General features: G+C 39.6%; 1 protein-coding gene across 6 annotated transcripts in view; it reads right to left on the bottom strand.

Annotated features, from left to right (window-relative positions):
* The window catches only part of CAP2 (cyclase associated actin cytoskeleton regulatory protein 2), a 64,982-nt gene that overhangs the window by 36,058 nt on the left and 11,734 nt on the right, over window positions 1-17,190 (bottom strand). For all 6 annotated transcript variants that reach the window (XM_048940533.1, XM_048940534.1, XM_048940537.1 and 3 more), the window contains one exon: window positions 13,937-14,037. In XM_048940533.1, coding sequence (XP_048796490.1) covers window positions 13,937-14,037 — 101 coding nt within the window. The remainder of the gene's footprint in view (window positions 1-13,936; window positions 14,038-17,190) is intronic.

The raw sequence follows: 17,190 nt of genomic DNA on the forward strand, positions 1-17,190 counted from the left end.
ATCTGCACATGCTGGACGAGAGAAGAATTAACCAGTCTCTGGATGCACAAATGACTGAAGCAAGATACTACGTACAGAACCTACAAAGAGTGAGAAAAGGCCTCGATTATCAAGGATAATTTGGTTCAGAGATTATAAAATAAAAAAGCAAGGGAATGAAGGATAAAGGCCTTGTTGGTCTGTATTGCACAGAGAAGTAAAACTAAGCCATAGGGGTTTTTTTAGCTACTGGAACAATAAAGAACGCAAGAGATGAATTGAGGCCATGGTCATGAGCTGAAGAGTAAGTTAAGCATCCTTACATTGTTCTTGATGTATAACTTCATAGAGTCACAGGATGCCTTGTGTTGGAAGGGACTTCAAGGATCATCAGGTTCCAATCTCCCTGCCACAGACAGTTGCCAACCACTACATCAAACATCTGATCAGACTGCCTGGGGCCCCATCCAACCTGGCCTTAAACAGCACCAGGGATGGGGCACCCACAACCTCTCCAAGCACCCTGTTCCAGCTAACTCAGAGGTGAAGTTCAGAAGGGTTCTTCCAAATTCCTACATAGAGATAACACTATTTAAGACAGAACTTTGAATGCTGATAGATCACAAAACAAGAGTTTGAAAAATCCATACTTTTGGATTCCCATTTACACATTAGACTGAGTAGAACTTCTTTCTCCCCTCATAGTATGATGTAACAATTGGTTTTGTGCCTAATTTTTCACTTCTTTTCTGCTGATGCTCTAGCTTTCCACATTGTTTTTATTACCCCTTACTTACTGTAGGACATTGGAAACGCTCAGTGGTCAGTGCACTCGTATTGACTGGTGATACCACATCCCCTGAGATTATCCAGCCCCATAGGCTTTTAGTTGTACAGGGGGAAAAGCACTGATATTTCTTACCTTTGAAATTAAGTCTTACTCAAAGGATTGTGCTAACACAGGTTTTGAATTTTTACGAGCCCAATTTCAGAAGACTTCTGCAATAGATACTTCCTTCTTTCTCCAGCAGCATTAAAAATGGGTTTCTGAGTTTAATGTTTCCAAACATGCAGTACTTCTTTCCATGCATCCTATCAAAGTATTAGAAGATCTTCTTCTAATTAAGAATGCATTAGTTCAGTTTATCACCACCTCAATTCTTTCAGTATTTGAAATGTGACACTTCGTTGCTACTTCCTTCTTTTTAGCAAGCCGGCTGTGTAACCAAGCAGAAGCACTTTTTAATATGGAACTGACTCTTTTATTAGACCTCCATATCCACTGAAGTCTAGTAAGTGGAAATGGACCAGAGGGATTTTTCTCAACAGCTTGTGCTGCTCAGCCAAAAGATTGCCACAGAATAAATCAACGGAGATTCTTTCAGTTATAATGAATGATAGTAATGAAGACTGAGTGTCAAAAATGTATGGAGATTGTGAGTAAATTTATCAGAGTAGACCAGAACACAAACTTGCACACATTTTTCTGCAGATAGAAATGGGATATTTTGGAGCAGCAGATAAACATTATCTCAGAACTTGGAGCAATCCTTTTGGCATTCTTGGGATTATGTACTGATACAGCAATCATCAGATAGATTCTGCAGCTGAGGCAAACATTTTGAAGGAAGCAAGCGCTTCAGAACATTTTCTATTCTGCTAAAGGCTGGAGGAGATGGCTGTGACTTTGGGCTCTAATGCCCAGACTGCCTGCATGCCATTCTCCTCCTCAGTTTCCCAAACAGTAAATTGTGGAAGAAGCTGTCTTAATCCTCTGCCTAAGGTATGCTTTATAGTTGCCTCAGCTGGTTACTATGACTGGGACTGAAGAATTCTGATATGTCAGCCCAGTTCCATTCCTGTTGAAATCTGTGTCTGACTACAGGGAGTGGCCTCTCCATCAACGTCACAGTAACAGCATAGACAGACCTCTTCACAGTTCAGCCTGCAGAAATTAATGGAGAAATCATTTGTCCTTAAGATGTCTCTTTCTTATTTTAAACATTTTATTTAATCTAAGTTGCCCATCACGCTGGTATCCAAGCACTAATGAATACAAATATTACTTATGTAACAACAGTTTGGCAGCCTACAAGAGGAAGACAAGCACGTGCATTCAGATCTCGTTATGAGTAAATTCAATTTTTGGAAAAAAAAATAGTAAAATAAAATAGAAATAAGAGAAACAAGAGATTTCCTTATGAAATTCAGTCAATAAAATTAATCTATTGACCTGATAATATAAATTGGCAGGTGTGATTATATTTAATAACGTATTTCCTCAGTCATAGCACTAAAAAGCATAATGTAAACATCAGAATTCACTGAACTTCTATACTTGGAGAATACTACACATCTGCATATATATACACTCGGGCATTAACAGTGATAATCTGCAAGTCAAAATACAGATATATGTACATTTTGGATTTTGAAAATACCCACAATGACTTTGTTCTGAAACAAAATATTAAAGAGGACATTGGGAAAGAGAGTGAGGATTTAGTTAGTGGCCCAGAGTTTTAATCACAGGTTCTGCAGCAATCATTTGGGGTCCTTTTGGTCTAGCAAAAGACACAATGACTGTTGGCAAATAGCAACTACAGATGGAACTTTAGCCTTGTGGGCTAATACCCAATCTTTCTGTGAAGGGAACAATACTGCCAGAGAAGGAGAAAGAGTTCATCTTCTACATTCTGCTTTCAAGAGCCTCTACAAAGTGAAGTGGAGAAGTGGCTGGTGGCTTAAATGGAGATGCAAGAAATGGAAAAAGAATGGTGTTTAGATTAAGTATGGGGCTGCCATAGAAACTACCCAGGCCAGCTGAAGAGATACTATTTGTTCTGTATGGTTAATTGGCTGATACAGATTCCTTTTTAGAATTGAGCCAAATGCTGAAGTTAGTGACAGTTCTCCAAGCAACGCACTTGATACGAGAAAAGAAAAGAAAGAAAAAAAACTATCACCTTTTCTTACTGGTATATGCAGAAAACAGGGTTGAAATTGTGGTCAAAATTGAAGTCAGTGGGAAATTTGCCATTGATTTTGATGGAGCCAGACTGCACCCCAGATGTTTTCTTTTCTATTTTCAGTGACAGATAAATTTGGCTACCACTAATCAGCTGTCCTGTATTTTTATAGTGTTTTTCAGTCTCCATAGCTATGTCTATATTAGGTAATTTTTGCTAAAATTTCTCAGCATTGCTTCTGCCTGTCCAGTACCAATCTAAGGTTAGAACAGGGCTGGTCTTTCTAGTTGTTTATATCTACTGGTGTCTTAAACACTGTCATTTAACTGTGCACAGTGCTAGCCAACGTTATTTATTTGTTGTTTCAGAGAAACATCTGTATCTAAGTTCACTAATTTTACCTTTCAGATAGCTTGACTGTGATTTAAAATACTCAGAGCTCTTAGAGTTCTAACTTCCAGTGAAGCTAATGACCTAAGACAGATAGTAATTGTTTGGCACAAACCTTTATTCACCTGTCATCTTAGTTGTCTGTATGACATGAACTGTGTAGATGCAGGGGAGCAAAGGAGTACTTAAAGCCACATCAACTTCTTTTACATAAATTACAAAAACATTGCCTTAGAGAAAGAATACACAGTCTCTTTTGCACTATAAAATTTGCTCCAGTGTTCTAGAATTTATGCTCTACCAGTTTTGAGTGATGTGAACAGGGCTTATTGATCTTACAAGACTGTTAATTTTAAAACCTGAAGAATGTCACTAAAATGCCAGCTTTGTTAAATAATTCTTCATTAATTTGCATAGCAGAAGTAGTCAATTAGTTTCTTCGTCTGTCATTTCAAACAGATAAATATTTGGCTGGAGGGCCAGTAAGACTACTAACTACTGCTGAGCAAAAAAGTTGTGTATTCTTCCAAAACATCTCTAATATCCCCCCAACCACTAGAGAGGAAGAGCAATACCAGACCAAATCTGTACTAGTTGATACTTTCCAAAGCTCAGACTGCTTTTTTGACTTCCAGATTCTTCAGTTCCATGAATCTCCTTGCAAATAGCCAAAAGTATCTCCTGACCTCTGCTCCTTTCAACTTTTATAGGGAAGTTCTGAAAGCAAATGTAGAGTACTGATGATTGGAGATTCAAGAAGATTCAGTATAGAAAAGTACTGAGAATTGTGTGCAAGAATTAATCCAGACATCACCGGAGTTGTGATCTACTTACAGACTAGAGGCTTGTTTTTTTGTTTGTTTGCTTTCAATACCTTTATTTTGAAGATTTTCAAGAATTCAAGTTTGCCACTAGCATTGCAATCTGCTATCTTCTGCAAGGAGCCAGTTACCTGCTAAAGATTTCAAATCTACCTCATTGCATAGTGTACAGCTCAGGATCTGCATTTAAAGGACTCCCCAGCAGTGGACGTAAAAGACGGTACTGGCACATTGCAACCCATGATCTTCCAGTCTCTGGGGCTTATCTGAACATTCCCAACATTGATTCTCAGCTGTGAAGAACTTGTGTTGACACATTCTGCCTTTATAATACATCAATACTGATCATCATTGAAAATAACCAAACAACTACAACAAAAAAAACAAAACCAGCTGATAAAAACATCCAGATATTTTAAGAACAAATATAAAAGCATCATAACAAATGGATTCTTTACACTATAGAGGAGACATCACTACAGTCCATACTAGGCCAGCATTGCTGATTTGAGATTTTAATAACTAAAGACAGTCATAGTATATTTCATGAGATATAGAATATGTGAAGCAGCAGCCAGTGATCAGTTGGTTTTGACCTGCCTTCAAGTTGCTTCCAGAATTCCTGAGTTGAAAGGCTAACACTATTTCTCTATTTCTGAGAATGACTACTCAGAAAATGATGCAATTTTCCAAGGAGAATCAATTAATTAATGATATTATGAGAATATTCTTTATATCACATCAAAGGATGTGGCATCCCAAAATTGCAATTTTCTTTTTAATCAGGGAGGGCAGAGAGAAAGCACCCCAACCTGCACACACATTTACAGAAGTTAACCACAATCTTTGAAGAAACAGCTCTTGTAGCTTCACATCCAGACTACCCTGCAAAAGCAAGCTTGTTTCTCAAAGACAGATGGGAAAGAAAAACCAACTCACTCCAGGACTTGATTAAAGAACAGAAATCATGGTACATTCAAGTCTCACAGACTCCCAAAGCTTCTAGTTTCTGCTATTACTTGGAGCTGCACTCTGTATCTCAGAAAACATGTATTACTTCCTGAAATCAATAGAAACCACATAGTGTGTACCAAATAGATGAATTCCAAAGTTGACTATTATCAGGGTCGGTCATTTTTTAAAATTCAGGTTCCTTTTTTTTCCTGTTGAAGTCCAAGTTCAGAATTCTTGTAGGACCTCACTGCGTGTGTTGAGGAGAAACCTCATTTCCCCAAGTAAAGGTAATTCTACATTTTCTGTAAGGGACAGAAACCATAAAGCAGCCCATCTGACAACAGCTGAGGTCCCAGCAATCTGCAGGCCTCTTTGCCACTAAGGTTTTCTGCTAAGGCCGAACTGGAACTGGATTTGGAAAGGCGTGCAAAGAAGAACAAAAAAGTCTCCTACAGGTACATCAACCATAAAAAAGTTGAAGGTGTACCTTCCCTAGTGAGCAATACAGGCAGTCTGGTAAGAATGGACAAGGAGAAGGCTGAGGTACTCAGCAACTTTTTGCCTCAATTTTTACTGGCAACTGCTCTTCACACATCCCTTGAGCAGATGGGGGTCAGAAAGTGGGACTGGGGGAGCAATGTCCCTCCCACTGTAAGTGAAGATCAAGTGAGCGACCACCTGAGGAACCTCAACATTCATAAATTCACAGGTCCCGACAGAATGCATCCCCGGGTGCTAGGGAATTGGCTGATGTAGTCGCCAAGTCAATCTCAGCAATATTTGATTGCTGATTTGATTGAACTGTCAGCCTCACCTCTGTGCCAGGGAAAACCATGAAACAGATACAGTCTCCTGGAAGCTATGCTAAAACACACTGAAGAAAGGGAGGTGATAAGAGACAACCAGCATGGCTTCACAAAGGGCAAGTCCTCCCTGACCAACTTTGAGGGTACTGGTGGATGGCAAGCTAGACGTGCCAGCTATGTGCCCTTGCAGCCCAGAAGGCCAACCATATCCTCGGCTGCATCAAAAGAAGCATGGCCAGCAGGCTGTGGGAGGTGATCCTGCCCTTCTACTCTGTGCTGGTGAAGCCCCATCTGGAGTACAGCATCCAGGCATGGAGTCCTCAGTACAGGAGGGACCTGTTGGAGTGCATCCAAAGGAGGGCCACAAAAAAAATCCAAGGGTTGGAACACCTTCCCTATAAGGACAGGCTGGGAGAGCTGAGGCTGTTCAGACTGGAGAAGAGAAGGCTCTGGGAGACCCAAGAGCAGCCTTCCAATATCTAAAGTGGGGCTATAAGGAAAGAAGGAGATAAACTCCTTAGAAGGGTGAAGATAGGACAAGGGGAAATGGTCTTTGATAGCTCAAGGGGAAATGGTTTCAAAGTAAATGAGACAAGATTTAGACTGGATGTAAGAAATGTATGATAAGGGTAATGAAGCACTGGAACAGGTTGCCCAGAGAGGCAGTGGATGCCCTGTCTCTGAAGACATTCAAGATCAGGCTGGACGGGGATCAAAGCAACCTGATGTAGCTGTAGGTGTCCCGATGGCAGGGGAGCTGGACTGGATGATCTTTGACCTTTAAACACCACTTCCAACTCAAATGATTCTGTGACATCAAAAGTCCAGGTATACTTGGAGGCTGGATCTCAAGCTCTCTGAAAGGAAAGATGCATGTTGATGTGATTGAAAAGTAAGCCTGCAAAAAGGTTGTTCTTTGAACAGAGTATGTATTGAAGCAACAAAAAAGCATTTCAGCCTTAAAGATCTCCCTCAAGTTTCCAAATCAATCTTTCATTGCTCTGAGCTCTGGAATAAAACACAGTTAAATACCTGAGACAAAAAAAAACCAAATAACTGAACTGTTTTGCAATTCAGATTAATTATAGAAATACATCAACTTATGGATGTCAAGAGACTAATGGAAGTGAGCAGTGGCAGTGACATGTTTTAATCTCCTCTAATGGACTCTTTAACATTCAGAAATCCTGCTACATGGATCATACAAATCAAACTGGATAAAGAGGCAATACAGATTTGTAGCCATATTCTATCTCATCATTCCTGACAGTATTCCCAGCTTATTAAAAACAACACTGAAACTGCACATTGGTTTCCCTTGTGGCTTAATTTTCATTATTCACTGAACTCCTTTTTGCTAGAAACTATCTGAAGAGCCAGATTCTGAGCTCATTGTTTGGTCTTTTTGCTGACTGCGATGAACAGCGTTCTCACTTTCCAGTCCTAGCAGTTCTATACACTCAAAACATTTGCAACCACCAACTCACAAAATAAAAGCAGGGCAGGGATGGGGAGGCAGGATGAGTGAGAAGAGCGTATATGTGCTTTTTAGAAAGAATGAGACTGAACATTACAAAAGGCTTGCTCATAGCCTGTAGCAACAAATGACGTTAATCAAGCACAGGAGATAAGTGTCACAGTATGGTACCAAAGAAAAAAAAAAAAAAAAAGTTAAAAAAACTGAAACATCGATGGATGCATATTCTGCAGCTTGAAATAAATGAGCTTACATAGCGTTACAGCTTCAATTTGAAGTTGTAGTTCCTCCTACAGCAATAAGAACCACGAGCATTGGTGTCAATAAAGAGTTTTCAGTCACAAGAAGTTCATCCTGATGATGAAAGCAGGAATTGTCTCTCTGCTTCTCTGTCTCAGTTTTCCTGATGGATCAATATGGTCTGATTTGTGAGTGGTTCACTGCAAATTACTCTTGTAAGAAGCCCAGACCTCACTTTTCAGAGGTGGAGTAACTAAAGATGACTGTCACCTACGTCCTCATAAGCCCGGATTGCTTTGAATCAGAACAGTAAGAGACTGAAATCTGAAATCTTATCAAGGCTTCTGACAACTCCCGTATGGGCCTTGGGTCTCTGCCATCTCCATGTCTCAAGTCCTCCCCAGTAATCTTCTCAGTGGTTTCCTCTAAGATCTGTCCTGCCCCATGACTTTGCAACAGGCTCACCGAGAAGCAGTCACACTGTGTTTGCAGCTGTGAGTGCAGCTGGTCTGCACACAAAAACTACCTGTCATTTGGCTAACTAATTTAGTCACGTAACTTTATTATATTATGGCTTTTGGTTAAATTGCTGCAATGTTCTTCAACTTGTGGGGCACTTCTGCCTCTAGGTCTGCAGTCTACTTGTAACGAGTCCATAGAAAACCACCAAGAAGAACAGTTTTCATGTCAGCAGATTCAAATTTGCTCTTAAAGGGCTTCAATGAAAACATTTTAGAGGATAATAAAATTAGCATGAGCTAGAGCATATAATCAGTTCTGACTTAGAGACTTAAAACGGCTGGACAAACATGATGGAGTTTTAATTTCATTTCCCATTCTTCTAAGACTTCCCACACAAATCTTCCTGATACCGTTTTTCAGGCATCCTTTTGAAATCAGTCTTATTTTACTGGATAACCACACACAGACATAATTTCTGCTTTAAGGATATTAGACTCTAATCCAAGAAATGTCCTCTGATCAACTCCACTATGAAACAAACATATTTGAATTTAGTTGGGAACTACTCCATATGCAAAGAAGCAAGCTCCATGAAAACAGGCTATGGAAACTGTTTGACAGCATTGAGTGTTAATGTTTTCTTATGTTTCTGACTGAGGCAATACTGTATGGAACATCTTCATTGTATATTCTGACCAATACTACCCTGTTTTTGCAGGTGCATGTTTCTCATGGCAGCAATACACTAATTGCCCAGTACTGACCACCATGTCATGTATTTTTCAGTATGGTCTGTTAGACTCTCTACCTTGTCTTTTTAAGAAAGAGAAAAAGCAGGTTGCATTTAGTACAATGACATTATTGAGAAACTGTGAGCTCGATCCAGTTTTCAGCAAAATTAACAGAAAATCTCCCAGTCTCTCAGGGATTGTTGGTTTGGACAATCCAGGCCAGGTTATTCATGTTTCAGAGCCATTCTTCTTGCCAACCAGGTGTCTTACAGTTAGACAAGTGTAACCATGCCTTCACCTGACCCAGTAAATCCTGCTTATTTTGTAAGCCAGATCCAACCCTTAGTCTAGAAATGAAGTCATCCCTTGGAGCAGCTGTAAAGCACCTAAAAGTGGTAATTGCTCTGGATTAGCCACTTGGCTTCATTGTGTATATTGTGTCATATTTAAGCAAACATTTTTCATAGCTTATATTATGAACTATCTTGTTGTACACATGCAGGGTGAGAAATATGATTGCAATATCATTAAAAATCAACTCTAATATTGCTACGTTCCCAAGGCTGTTTTTTCATCGCAGATTATTTGTTTCGGTTCTTTCTGTTTGTTTTTGATTTTAGTGGATGGCAGTACTGTTTTCTATGCTTAGTTTCTTTCTTTCAGCTGTTTTGTTGGTGTATAAAAATACTTGTCTTTATTTATTTATTTATTTTAATTCTGTTCTTTCCATTCCTGTGGTAGCTACTTGGTTTGGTGTTTATTTCATCCACCAGAAAATACCTCGCATAGAAATGCAAAGGCAGCGTGACAGCAAGCTTCTTTTTGGGCATGTTGACATCATCCTCTTCTCTGAGCTCTAATTCAACTTTCAACACAATGCCTAAAACCTCACAGCCTCTGGGCACAAAAGAACAACACGAGAGTACACTTGTGCATTCTGTTGCCCTGTAAGCAAATTGCTTGTTAATGAGGAATCAGCCAGATAATGGGTTTGATAGTCTGTGCTTTGATTAGGTAATATGAAGTGCAGAAGTGTTTTTTGGTGTACCAGAGACAGCACATCCTGTTCAAAGTTCAAGGCTATGAAAGTCATTGAGTAACTCATCAACATCACACACAAGAAAAGACAAGATGTGGCAATTTCACGTGCAGTAACTACTTTTTGGATGAAATGAGAAAGCGATGATTTTTTAACTTTGTTGACAGTCCAGACTGGAACTGCGCTTTTCCAAGAGCAAGTATAAAGACAACTCATGAAATGCACCTCATTAAAGATAGCTCTTGCCTTCAGATGCCTGACTGTATTTACACGGAATGTGCCTGGAAAGAGTAGAGGCTTTCACACAATAGATAAAGAAAAGAGAACCTCTGTAAATATAAGCAAATAAAATTTCTGTAATGTGAACGCTGCCTCCCCTGCTCACAATAGTAGATCAGTGCATGCACACAGAGAGCCTCTGCAGATGGGATAACATGCTGGAAATTGCTGTTCCCCAGCTATTTGTTTGTGTATCACACATGTAAATGAGTCGTATCTTAACTGTCCCAGGAAGGAGCAAGCCAACCAACAAACTTTTTATTGCTGGGCACTCCGATGTATGCTCCACAATGTTACTGGTTGTCTGTCTGAGCTCTGCAGGTCAGCAGCTGGAAGTTGATGATAGAGAGGAGGAAAAAGATATCAATATTTCTATAGTTTTCCTTTCCAGGCTAAATAGCTTGGATGAGAGAAGCAGGAACATAACTGAATCCCCTAGACAATATTTTCTCTGAAGTGGTGGGGTTGGGAGGTTAGGAGATTTTTACAAATATAAAATAATTAAAATAGGAAGTATTAGTCAATTTGTTTGACAGGAAGGCTGTAATTCTCCTCTGTTCTGTATCACATAAAATATCATAATATGGACATTTTATGTTATCAGTCCTTTTCCTGTAGAACTAGTACATTCTCTTCTTATCACTATGTCCCATCCAGTACATTGTTCAAATTCAAGCTGAAGTATCTTATCACTTGCAGTATCACATAAACAAAAACAATGTGAAGAAGTTCATCACAAAAAATCTGCTCGTGGCCTTCTAAGATCCTGCTTGCTCTGCTGTGACATGACAGAGCCCATCAGACAGGAATGCCCAGCTTCCTCACTGGGATACGATCTGAAGACAGGCTGTGTCTCCCACAGGCAGCTCTCCATCATCCTCAGCACATTTTCTATAGTGGTGGATGCGTCTGGGCAAATACTGATAGGACTACATTTTGTGATCGAGCAGTCAGCCAGTGCTGTCTATCTGCTGGATATAAGAACACTGTCTATACTGCAGACCCACAATCTATCCTCTGCTGCTTTTGAATTCCCTCATTTTGACAGAAGAATGGTCCAATGTTGGCACATATGGTCAATCAGCTTCAGTGGCTGTTCTAAACTGTAATAGCTGGTGACAGCCTTCAAGACACGGGTATGTCAGGCCAAGGACAGCTGGCTGGCAGCAGTCCTGGCCGTATTCACTCTTCCACTGACTTCACATGATCTGTAGTTATGACATGGACAGAATACAAGTTCTTCATTAATTCTATGTCTAGGTACAGCTTTATAAATTATATGCCCGTAGTGCACTTTGCATGCCACAGAAGTACCCGTATAATCACCAGGTCTTTCTGCTGTAGTGACAGGACAGCCAAAGGATCTCATCCTAGCCATTTACAGAGGTAATTTTGTTTTAAACAGACTGTGTAAAAAACCTAACTATTCTCTCTGTCTTTTTAAGTGGTTAGTTTCCGTACTGCGGTTGACCTCAGAGATTCAGCATTGCTTATACTGTAATCTGAATGAGAAATAAGTTGCTTTCAAGATTGAGTCTAAGCAGAACGCTTTTTTGATACAATAATCTTTGTGAAATCCACTGTGCTGCATGGAGCCAGGAGCTAGCTGCTAGTTCTCTATTTTTGTTCGCTTTCAATAGACTGTTTCAGCATGCTGAAAGAATAGGAGTTGGGCTCCCCAACGGATATTAGTTATGGCTGTGTTCTTCCTTTCACCAGAAACACAAACCACACAATTCTTACAGCAATCAGCACAAAACACATCATGTTAAATCCTTTATTTCTGTAGCATAATATAAAGTCTCCCTTTCTCTCATATTACCATTCTGGTGAGTCAGGTATGTGAGGTTTTCTAGGCAACAGGTGTTTTCTGAAATAAAATACAATCTTCCCTTCAGCTAATTATGTGGCAGAGACAGCAGCTGCAAGTATAATGCTGAGGACACATAATAAGACACCCAGAAGAAAAATACTCCTTGTTCCACTTGTTAAGGTAAAGCACAGATGTTGCTGCTGTGATAAGTATGAGCATAAGGCAACCACAGTCTGCTTCATCCTGTATATTCAGAATCTAAGATTTCAGAATATTTAATAGGCTGCAATCAGAATCACCAGTTTCTTTATGTAAAGGGAAGTTGTTTATGTCTAATCTAATAGTCCTAACATACACTCTGTGCCACAGTTTGCATTACACTATCATCAATATGCTGCAGACTATCCACAGATTTGAGAGATAAATTACAAACATTTTTGTATATGGACTCAGTGATAAGTGTCAAATATGTAAATTAATATGCTTACTGATTTAAACATTTACAGACACCATAATTAAAAAAATAATAATATTACAAAAACTTCCAGTCATTTAGAAAGTTACATGCAAATGTTTTTATTGCTTAGTGTTGGGGTGCAGTACTGTGGCTATTGCTATCTACCAGGTTTAGACTGTTGAGAAATCAACTGCAAAATAATGGTGCCTTATGATCTTTATGGCCAAAGGTAGAACAGATCCTTTCCAGGGATCAATTCCCTGCTCAATTAGAGGTATACTTCTTTTGCTCAGCTTGGTATTTTTTCCCGTATTTATTTTAAGAGCTAAGTACATATACAGTATCTTATAAGATACTGTATAACTGTTAAGGTGAAGAGGCTTTCAAGTTAAATTGAAGCCTGGCATTTTCTCAAAACATCAGGATCCTCAAGAGTCATTTCATCTCCTACTCCCTCTAGTATTTTAGGCCTAACTAGGTCAGAATCTCTACCCTGCTAACGAGAACATATCATATCACAGAAAAAGCACAGACAGAAGAATCCCAGAGCTCTTGCTCTGCGAACAGACTGTTACTTTGGCTGCCTTGCAAAGTATTTATTATGTCCTTTCAATCCCAGTTTCCTGTAGAACTACACGCTTTTCTGGCTACAGGGTTTTTTTTATGTGGAGCAGCAGCTGCAAGGAATTGGGGAACGATTAACACATGTGGAGAAAGGCCTGCTTGCGTGGATCTACTAGATAAAGTCAGTAGCTTCATGCTCCTCCAGACCAGGCTCAAAGTGACTGTATCTCTTCTGCATGTGATTTCTTGGCAAGACATGTATAGATAAGCTGTTGTGAACTGCAGTAAAATGAGCCCATTTTTTTCATTCTATCACTAACAAATTTAGAGAAGACAGTATTTAAAAAAAAAAGTAACAAAACAAACAAACTCTGATCACAAAGTTACAAACTGGTTTCATCATGAAAATACCATTTCACTTTCTTGCTATGACATACATGGTAAGAAAGAGACACTTTGATGGACCCATCTTTTAGTTTTCTATGTTGTTCCAAATGAAAGACATACGAGTAAAAGAAGAGAGTCAAAGCTACATTAAGTGGTATGATGATGTAGATGCTTAGCAGACACATCCATGAGATGTTGCCACTGCTCTGATCCACCCTTCTTCCTGTTGTTTCTCAGTTGCTGACATTTGTTCTTAATTATGTTTGTTCCTGTCCTGCAAAGTGCTTAGCAGCCAACAGGACAATTCAACTTGCTTGCACCTGAGAATATTTAGAGGTTTTGTGTATTATGGTGTTCGATCTTGGGTGTTATAGAAAAGTCTCTTCTCATGAATGCAAAAGCCCTTCCCCAACCAAATGCCCCCAGTGTGTTATGCCAGTATTATCAAGAACAAATAATTCAGAGAACAGCCATTGAAATTCTCCTCTACTCAGCCATCAAAGCTGATCACACAGCTTCCAAAATGTGTACATTTATATTATGGGCAGAAAATTTGAGTAATACTCACATGTGTCTTCACATCACCTTCAAGAATCTTGCTGTGCCTGAGAAACTCAGCAACGCTTCCATTCAGCAGCCTATCAAAGGCCTCCACGTATGGAGCTATGCCTACAGAAGAAGAGCATTCCATTATAATGGGTCCATAAAGTAAACAAAGTATAGGACTTCCCTGTGTAGCACATGGAGGGGAAATAGTAAAGAAGTGGGGAAATAGCAAAGAAATAACTTAATTTCTGCTGTATTCATTGATTTGTGAAATCAGTGAAAAAGGATGCATTACATATATATTTTTTAGTTTCTAAAAAGGAAAAATACTGCTCCTGGTAAAACTTGTCAAGGAGCACAAAGAGATTTTACTTTGCATACTGTGGGATGCCTCTTTTGTATTAAAAAAACAGGTGCTAAAGTAAACATCTCTCAGCCTTTCAAAAGCATAATGGTGCAACAAGGATGGTTGTCTTAACAAAATTCTATTACTGTACAAAAAACAAATACTACTCCCTAAAAAGAATCTGCACTGTCCTGAACAACTGTTTTTATACCATCCACCCATTCCTGAAGATTTCTGTATTGTTTGGTTGCTATTAATAACAAGTAATTAAATTTCCAGCATTTAGAATTTACTGACAGTCAGTTTAGCCATTGCAATCTCCTTATTTTGTTGTGTGACCGTACAAAACAGGCACTGGAGAAAGAAGGCTCAAACAAATCTTCTAGATGACAACATCCCTCTGACTATTTACGTGGTATATATTCTGCCAGAAAAGCAGAACTATTGTGTTTTATATAGTATAAAGAGCTGTTTTCTGATGGACAATCGGAAGACCAAGTTGGGACTCAGCTTCTTACATAACTGGCTTTCTAAATCACTTTGTGTGATATCCTTTAAGATGGAAAAAGAACTCTTTCCTTCAGCATTTTCCAGCCCTCTCCTTCCTCTCTAGCACATCCTCCTGTCTTGTTGGTGCATCAGAACTTTTGTTAAGTCCAGCATGAGCAACGCATGCGTGAATTTATGGCATTTGTAGCATCTGAGAGAATATGGTGAAAATTCTTTCCAGCCTCTCTGCCTGCTTAAAAAAGCCTGGAGATTGCTCTGAAGAGGTACCGGGCTTTTTTCAGAGAGAGTGCTTTAACCTACTGCATCCAAATTCATAATCTTGAAAGCCCTCTTTAATTCCTAAGAGTCATCTGGCTCCTCGACAGAAAAAAGAAAGGCTTTGGTAATGGGAATTTGCAATGGCCTGTGCAAAATAAAAATGTAGTTAGACAACTAGGCGGGATTTCAAGGCTTCTTTTGTTCTCTTGATGTCACTCACCTTTAATTCTGAGGAATTTCTGGGCTTTCTTCCATATTCAGTGCTTGTGTGTAAACCCCTCAAATGACCCAGGCAACAAAAGGTTTTAGTTGTAGAGATGCTTTCCAAAGCCTATTTATGTTCTTTGTTGAAATCTGTGCGCGTCTCCAAGAGAATCATTGTAACCTTTTACTTTAGAGCACACTTTTAAATAGCAGTTCACCAAATGGCATTTGTGCTATGCAGAACTAGAAAGCGACTGCTATTTTTTACTATTCAATACAGCTAACTCCCAGGAGCATTTACTAGAGTGTGCTGTGAGTTGTGCAGAGCAATTGAATGATTTGTTTGCAATCCCATTGTTGTAGTGCCATTTAGGAGAAAAGGAAAAGCACACTACATTCCTCTCATGTTCCCCACTATTTTGTTGTTTAAAAAAAAAATAAATTAAAAAACTCAAGCTTATTTTTTTGGGATAATTCTAATTATGGAATGGTCATTTAGGGGAAGAGGGCATAGCAGAAGAAAGCAATGTATCTCCATTTCCACTAGGGACTTCAGAAATGTCACATTCTTGGGCAGAGTATCCGTTTTAAAGTAGAAAAAGAGCACTGTAAGACTGTCAGCTCTGCAATTGTTGTGGAGACTTATGGGAGCCTCTGCAAAGTAACAAGAGCATACAGAATTATGTTTGTGGCACTGTTTGTACATCAGTCGTTCCAAGTGAAAAACGGATACAGTCTGTCCTGACTGCATCAGCAAAAGCTGATTCCTGAGTCCCAGTGTGAGCCAGCTCAGCATGGGCAGCTCCCCATGGTGCTGCTCTTATCAGTTTCTTGCTGCTGCTTCTCCCAGCAGGTGTGGTTTACAATCTCACTCACACAACACTTGTCAGTCAGTTTCTTCTGAGGACCTGCTGAGGGCTTTTAAGGCTCTGCTTCCCTAGGCGGAGGGGAGGGGGGGGTGAGGCTCTTCATCTTTCTTCGATTTGTAGGGTAGGCTAAGGATACGCTGATTTTCTTGGGGGTGAATTGACCTCCTTTGTAAAAGCAGCCCTGGTTCTGCAGTTCTAAGCTTTGTGTTAGTAGAGACTCACCCAAATTGATTCACTGTAGGATCAAAGCCAATGTTTTTGAAAAATGTAGACTTCTTAGTAGCAATCAATTTATTTGTACGTGGGTCATATTTCTCCAGGACTTTGCTAAGGCTTACAAGCTGTCTGGATTTTCTCCACACTGTACACATTTCACTACTGAAGCTCACTCTGACCAGCTAAGTCCCCTGCTCTGGAAGCCTGGAAGATGCTTCCTTCCTGCCACAGAAACATTGCTTTCAATCAGCTGCTCCACAGCAACTGCTGGCATTTAGGCCTATAGCACATGTAGCCACATGTGTTGTTGGATAAGGGCTGGCATACAGTTACAACAAAGCAGCTGACATCACACAGTAACTTGCTTCTGTCAATAAGGGAGTTGCCTGCAACCTTCTACTTTTTCTGCAGCATTCTGTATACCAAGTCCATGACAGGATGTGCTCTCCCAGGAAGAAGGTGGGGAAGGGCTAAGGAATGTGCAAAGCAACTGATGTGAAGATTAGACAGGTATATATGCAGGGATTCTGGGTTTAAAAAGCTAAATTAAAGCTCCTGAGAAAGGAAAGAGGTACTTCTATTAAACCAACATCAGTACTACCACTTTTATAAAGTTATTTATCCTACAGGCTGCAAGAACAACAAAAAAAATTAAGGGGTGGAAAAAATGATTTGGCAGTATGAGGTAGATAAATGAGGACAGGTGTTTTTTTCATGTATCTCCAGTTAGTGCTTTGGAGATCCACTTGAGAAAGGAGAGCTCAAGAGTAATAAAAGTAAGGCCAAGGATGTGTGGCAGATCTGAGTGAGCAAGCGCTTATGAACAAACTCATATTTGATTAAGGATGGTAATCGATTAAATCATGGTGCACA

This window comes from Lagopus muta, chromosome 3 (genome assembly GCF_023343835.1).
Source record: "Lagopus muta isolate bLagMut1 chromosome 3, bLagMut1 primary, whole genome shotgun sequence".
Taxonomy (NCBI): Eukaryota; Metazoa; Chordata; class Aves; order Galliformes; family Phasianidae; genus Lagopus; species Lagopus muta.